The sequence below is a fragment of the Terrapene carolina genome, unplaced genomic scaffold, assembly GCF_002925995.2.
Source record: "Terrapene carolina triunguis isolate 2854851 unplaced genomic scaffold, T_m_triunguis-2.0 Scaffold67, whole genome shotgun sequence".
NCBI lineage: Eukaryota > Metazoa > Chordata > Testudines > Emydidae > Terrapene > Terrapene triunguis.
Window position 1 is genome coordinate 32,956,185 of NW_020664418.1, and position 5,054 is coordinate 32,961,238.

At 46.8% G+C, this 5,054-nt stretch overlaps 1 protein-coding gene across 1 annotated transcript in view; it reads right to left on the reverse strand.

Moving 5' to 3' along the window:
• FAM227B (family with sequence similarity 227 member B) overlaps nucleotides 1-1,350 on the reverse strand; it is a 31,852-nt gene extending 30,502 nt beyond the window's left edge. The window contains exon 1 of the mRNA XM_026648458.1: nucleotides 1,300-1,350. Coding sequence (XP_026504243.1) covers nucleotides 1,300-1,350 — 51 coding nt within the window. The remainder of the gene's footprint in view (nucleotides 1-1,299) is intronic.
• Nucleotides 1,351-5,054: the final 3,704 nt, after the last annotated feature.

The window sequence follows — 5,054 nt, forward strand, 5'->3', positions numbered from 1 at the left end:
TACATGCTTGCCTAAAGTTAAGCACCAGTTTTAAGTGCTTTGCTGGAGCAGGGACTAAATGCTACAGTGTACAATCATAATAAATTGATGACGACTATACCAGGGTTGGACGCTGTTCAACCCCACAGTAAACAGTGGACATGTTCTAATCTGTTAATAGTGTTGCCCCTTTTGACCTGAGCGGTTAGCCAAAAATTTGGGGTCAAGTATGTTGTCGCAGTTAGGAGGAGAAGGTGGTGATAGTCAGGTATTTCTTTCATGCAGTTTTGTATATTTACGAAGAATGTATGAAGTTTTGTGTCTCTGAATGCAGAAGCAATCAAATGGCAGGAAACAGCTTTCTTTGCTAACAGCACTAAGAGCACTCTTTTCACTGTGCACCCCAACCCAAAAACCTTGCCCCAGATTTCTTCCAAGGTCAACCAATGTGCTTTCATCAGCTCTTTCAGGCTGCCTCTCCCTCAGTCTTTCCCTGGTTTATGTCTGTTCTGCCTCCCACCACCCAACCCCAAAATAATACTCAACAAAAGCTCCTGGGTGGGTTCACATACTTATTTTCTCTTCACTGGGAGCCTATCCTTACAGTTATGTTAATTGAAGGGTGAATTCACACCTGTCAATCTCAAATGAGGTTTTAACTCAACCCAAAGAAGGTTTCACCCATATACCAACTAATCATCCCCTGTAACGAATAGATATAGGTCCGCAGCAGTGGTCTCTCTCTCCAAACAAGAATGGATCATTGGCTGAAGCATCACTAGTAATCAGTCTTAATATGGAATGTTTTGGTGGTATACAGTTTGTAGAATTTACAGGGAGATCAGGAAAATCTCCCCTATAAGTTTATCAACGCAAGACAAGGTAGAATGGCTAAATAAGCAAAACTGATCATTCCCCCTTTCACAGTTGGCAGAACTTTTTGTCTTTGGCCTTGCTGTTACGGTAATAAAGTTGTGGCCTGGTCATCTATTTTAAACAAGCTATGAGTCAGTGTGCTCTCCCAAGCATGCCCTCCACAATACAACAGGAATTACTGCTACAGCAGACACAAAACTTCCTCCGTGGCCTATCTATGAAAAAAATGCAGGTTAACAACAGAAGCGCTGTTCTCTGGAAGGTTTGCCATTTCTACAAAGCTCTTAGTTTCCACTGCCCAAGGGCCTAGGAAATACAATCCATGTTCAAAACTTGTTTTTCAATATTTATATTCATATGTCTTTTGCTCAAGGCCTTGTTCTTGCATGTTTACTCCACTACACACACACACAGGTAGTTAAAATAATAAGCATTTTTACTTACCAATTTCTGAGACTGTAAGAATTCTTCAAAAGTACCAGGCGGCCCTTGCATCTTCTATCAAAGTACAAATATGAATTTCTCTTATAAAAATACCTTATAAAATTGAGATGGAGTTTAAGGTATTGCTCTTAGTAAACAAAGCAAACACCATGATGTATACAGTATAAGCTCATTAGTTAGCACTAATAAATGAGAGACCCATTGAGTGTTATCTAATTTTGAGAATTAATAAACATGAGAACAAATGTGAAGACAAGAAAGGAAACAGCATCACAAAAATGTAGTTTTTCATGTATTTTGACTAGTGTGAAATATTTATAAACAACACTTTTTAGTATATTAATAGATATACTGCAATATACTTTGTAAAAGTAGTAAAGTCTTATTAGTATGATAATCTGAATTGTTCTTAATTCAATTTTTTGCTTAGAAGTGGGGAGAAGTATCAGGTTTGCAGATTAGCAAGTAGTCCCATTGAAATCACCCCATTGACATTTCCTGAGTTTAGGGCAATTAAAAACTCAGCCATCATTTTAAAAAAGTCTGTGCAGAAAACTAGCCTGAGAAATCTTTTAGAAAAGTTATGTCACAGAAAATAGGGGCCTAGTATGGGTCATCACTGAGAATGCCAGATTGAGGACAAACTGCAAGAAATAGGGCAAACACCCCCCAAAACTGGTGGTTTATTCTATAACTATATTTCACAAAGCTAGTATCACCATACTGGTTAGCAAGAAGCCGAAACAAGAAGCCCTTAGGCCAGGGGCAGGCAAACTTTTTAGCCTGACGGCCACATCGGGTTTCGGAAATTGTATGGAGGGCTGGCTATGGGAGGCTGTGCTTCCCGAAACAGCCAGGCGTGGCCTGGCCTTGCTCCTATCCAACCCCCCCCCCCGCTCCCTGCCCCCTTACCGCGCTGCCTGGAGCACCGGTGGCTGGCGGCGCTACAGGCGCACTACCCGGCTGGAGCCAGCCACACCACCGTGCAGCACAGAGCACCGGGTCAGGCCGGGCTCTGCAGCTGGCTGCCCCAGAAGCTCACAGCCCCGCCACCGAGAGCATTGCGCCGGCGGCGCAGTGAGCTGAGGCTGTGGGGGAACAGCAGGGGAGGGGCTGGGGGCTAGCCTCCCGGGCCAGGAGCTCAGGGCCCGGGCAGGAGGGTCCCGCAGGCCGCCGTAGTTTGCCCACCTCTGCCTTAGGCATTCCAGTCCCTGGCTTCTTTCTGGACTTTTATGATGTATGATTATTAAAATCAAAATACCACACATAGGGTTCTTCCAATCCCAAAGGACCAGCCACTATCCCCAGGTCAATATACACACTTCAGGATCTCACCAAAATACCATGCTACAATTTAGTAAACTAACTAAAGTTTTATTAATAAAAAATGAAAAGAACAGAGTTATTAATGGTTAAAGTGAATCATATATTTTACAATTGATTTCAGAGACTGTAGATCAGGATATATTGAGTCCAATTGTTCATCATAGGTATAAAGTCTGCTAAGTCTATTTAAGTCTCTTAGGCCTGGTCTACACTAGGCTTTTATGTCGACTTTAGCGCCGTTATATCGAATTAACCCTGCACCCGTCCACACCAGGAAGCCATTTAGTTCGACATAAAGCTCTCTTTAAATCGATTTCTGTAATCCTCCCCAACGAGAGGATTAGCGCTAAATTCGACATGGCCATATCGAATTAGGCTAGGTGTGGATGGAAATCGACGGTAATAGCTCCGGGAGCTATCCCACAGTGCACCACTCTGTTGACGCTCTGGACTGCAGTCAGAGCTCGGATGCTCTGACCAGCCACACCCCCGGGAAAATTTGAATTCATTTTCATTTTCCTGTCTGGGCAGTTTGAATCTCAGTTCCTCTTTGGACATCGAGGGGAGCTCAGCAGCAGTGGCAACTATGCAGAGCTCTCCAGCAGAGATGGCCGTGCAATCTAATAGAAAGAGGGCCCCAGCATGGACTGATCGGGAAGTCTTGGATCTCATCGCAGTGTGGGGCGATGAGTCCGTGCTTTCAGAGCTGCGCTCCAAAAGAAGGAATGCTAAGATCTACGAGAAGATCTCCAAAGCCATGGCAGAGAGAGGCTACAGCCGGGATGCAACGCAGTGCCGCGTGAAAATCAAGGAGCTGAGACAAGGCTACCAAAAAACCAAAGAGGCTAACGGACGCTCCGGATCCCAGCCCCACACATCCCGTTTCTACGAGGCACTGCATTCCATCCTGGGAGCGGCCGCCACCACTACCCCACCCCTGACCGTGGACTCCGAGGATGGGATCATGTCCGCGGCCGGTTCCTCGTCGGACATGACAGCGGACGGGGAAGATGAAGAAGGAGATGAGGAGGACGAGGCAGTCGACAGCGCTGGCACCGCTGATTTCCCCGACAGCCAGGAGCTCTTCATCACCCTTACCGAGATCCCGTACCAACCGTCCCCATCCCTTACCCCGGACACAGAATCAGGGGAAGGATCAAGCAGTAAGTGCTGTAAACATGTAAACATTTATTTAAAACAGAACGGTAATATTTATACTATTAACAATGTACATTTATAAAAGTTCTGTAAACTAGTAAAAAAATAATCAGGTACAAAACAGGAATATTTACAAAGGTAACAAATGGGTTTTCATGATTTCTCTGTCTTAGGCTCTTCTCAATTTAGTCCCAAGTGTTTTAAAAAATTTTCACAATGTCCGTTACTCCATGATTCCCAGGCCCAAGACGCTCCACTCCATAGTCCCAGTGCACCTACGCGAAAATCCGGTCAATGTGGCCGGGGATCGACGAGAAATCCTCGTAGGAGAACTCCTCGTAGGTCTCGTGGAGGTAGAGCTCAAGCCTGTTGATCAGGTTCCGGGGTAGGGCGATCTTAGTGGGCCCTCCGTGGTAGCAGACATGCCCCCTCCACGCCACAATCAAGTACTCCGGGATCATGGCCCGACATAGCATGGCGGCATACGGCCCCGGTTTCTGCATGCTTTCCCGCAGCATGCGTTCTCTCTGGGTGTCCGGGATCCTCAGAAGGGTGATGTCGCTCATGACGCCCTGCTTTGAATTAGGGAGGGGAATGTTAGTATTGGGACTGCTTTACAGCCACGCGGTGGAGGGAGAGGGGCAGCATACAGGGATCTTTCCCTGGGACAGCCGCGAGGGGGTGGGACAGGGGCAGAGTTGATGCTGTCCTGATTGCTGGCAGCAGAGACTGGCATTGCTTTCAATGTGAAAGGAGGCCAGTGCTACTGCTGGAGTTTTAAGCAGCCACAAGTCTGCGGCTTACCATTATTGCCCGCTCCAGAAGTTCAGGTCTCCAGCCACGCTTCTCAGATCACTCCAAGACCTCCGCAAGTCCACAGGCACTGAAGGCGACGGCCGAAAATTCGACCTTGTCCTGAGTGCGCATGTGAGAGGTGCAGTGCATGGTCTTGTTCACAGAGAAAGACTAGGTTCTTTGTATACAATTTCATTTATCTGTCTCAGGAATTCACTCCCTTTTCACAATTCACACAGACACATCTGCGACTGTCTCCCAACCCAGCCTGTCAGCACACTCCCAGAGGCTAGCGCAGATTAGGCGGAGGAAGAAGAAGACGCGTGAAGACATGTTCTCAGAACTAATGGGATGCTCCCGAGCCCAGGCAGCCCAGCAGACACAGTGGAGGGAGAACTTGTCACAAATGCACCGAGCAGTCATGGAACGGGAGGAGAGGTGGCGTCAGGAGGACCAACAGGCTACTGAAAAGCTGC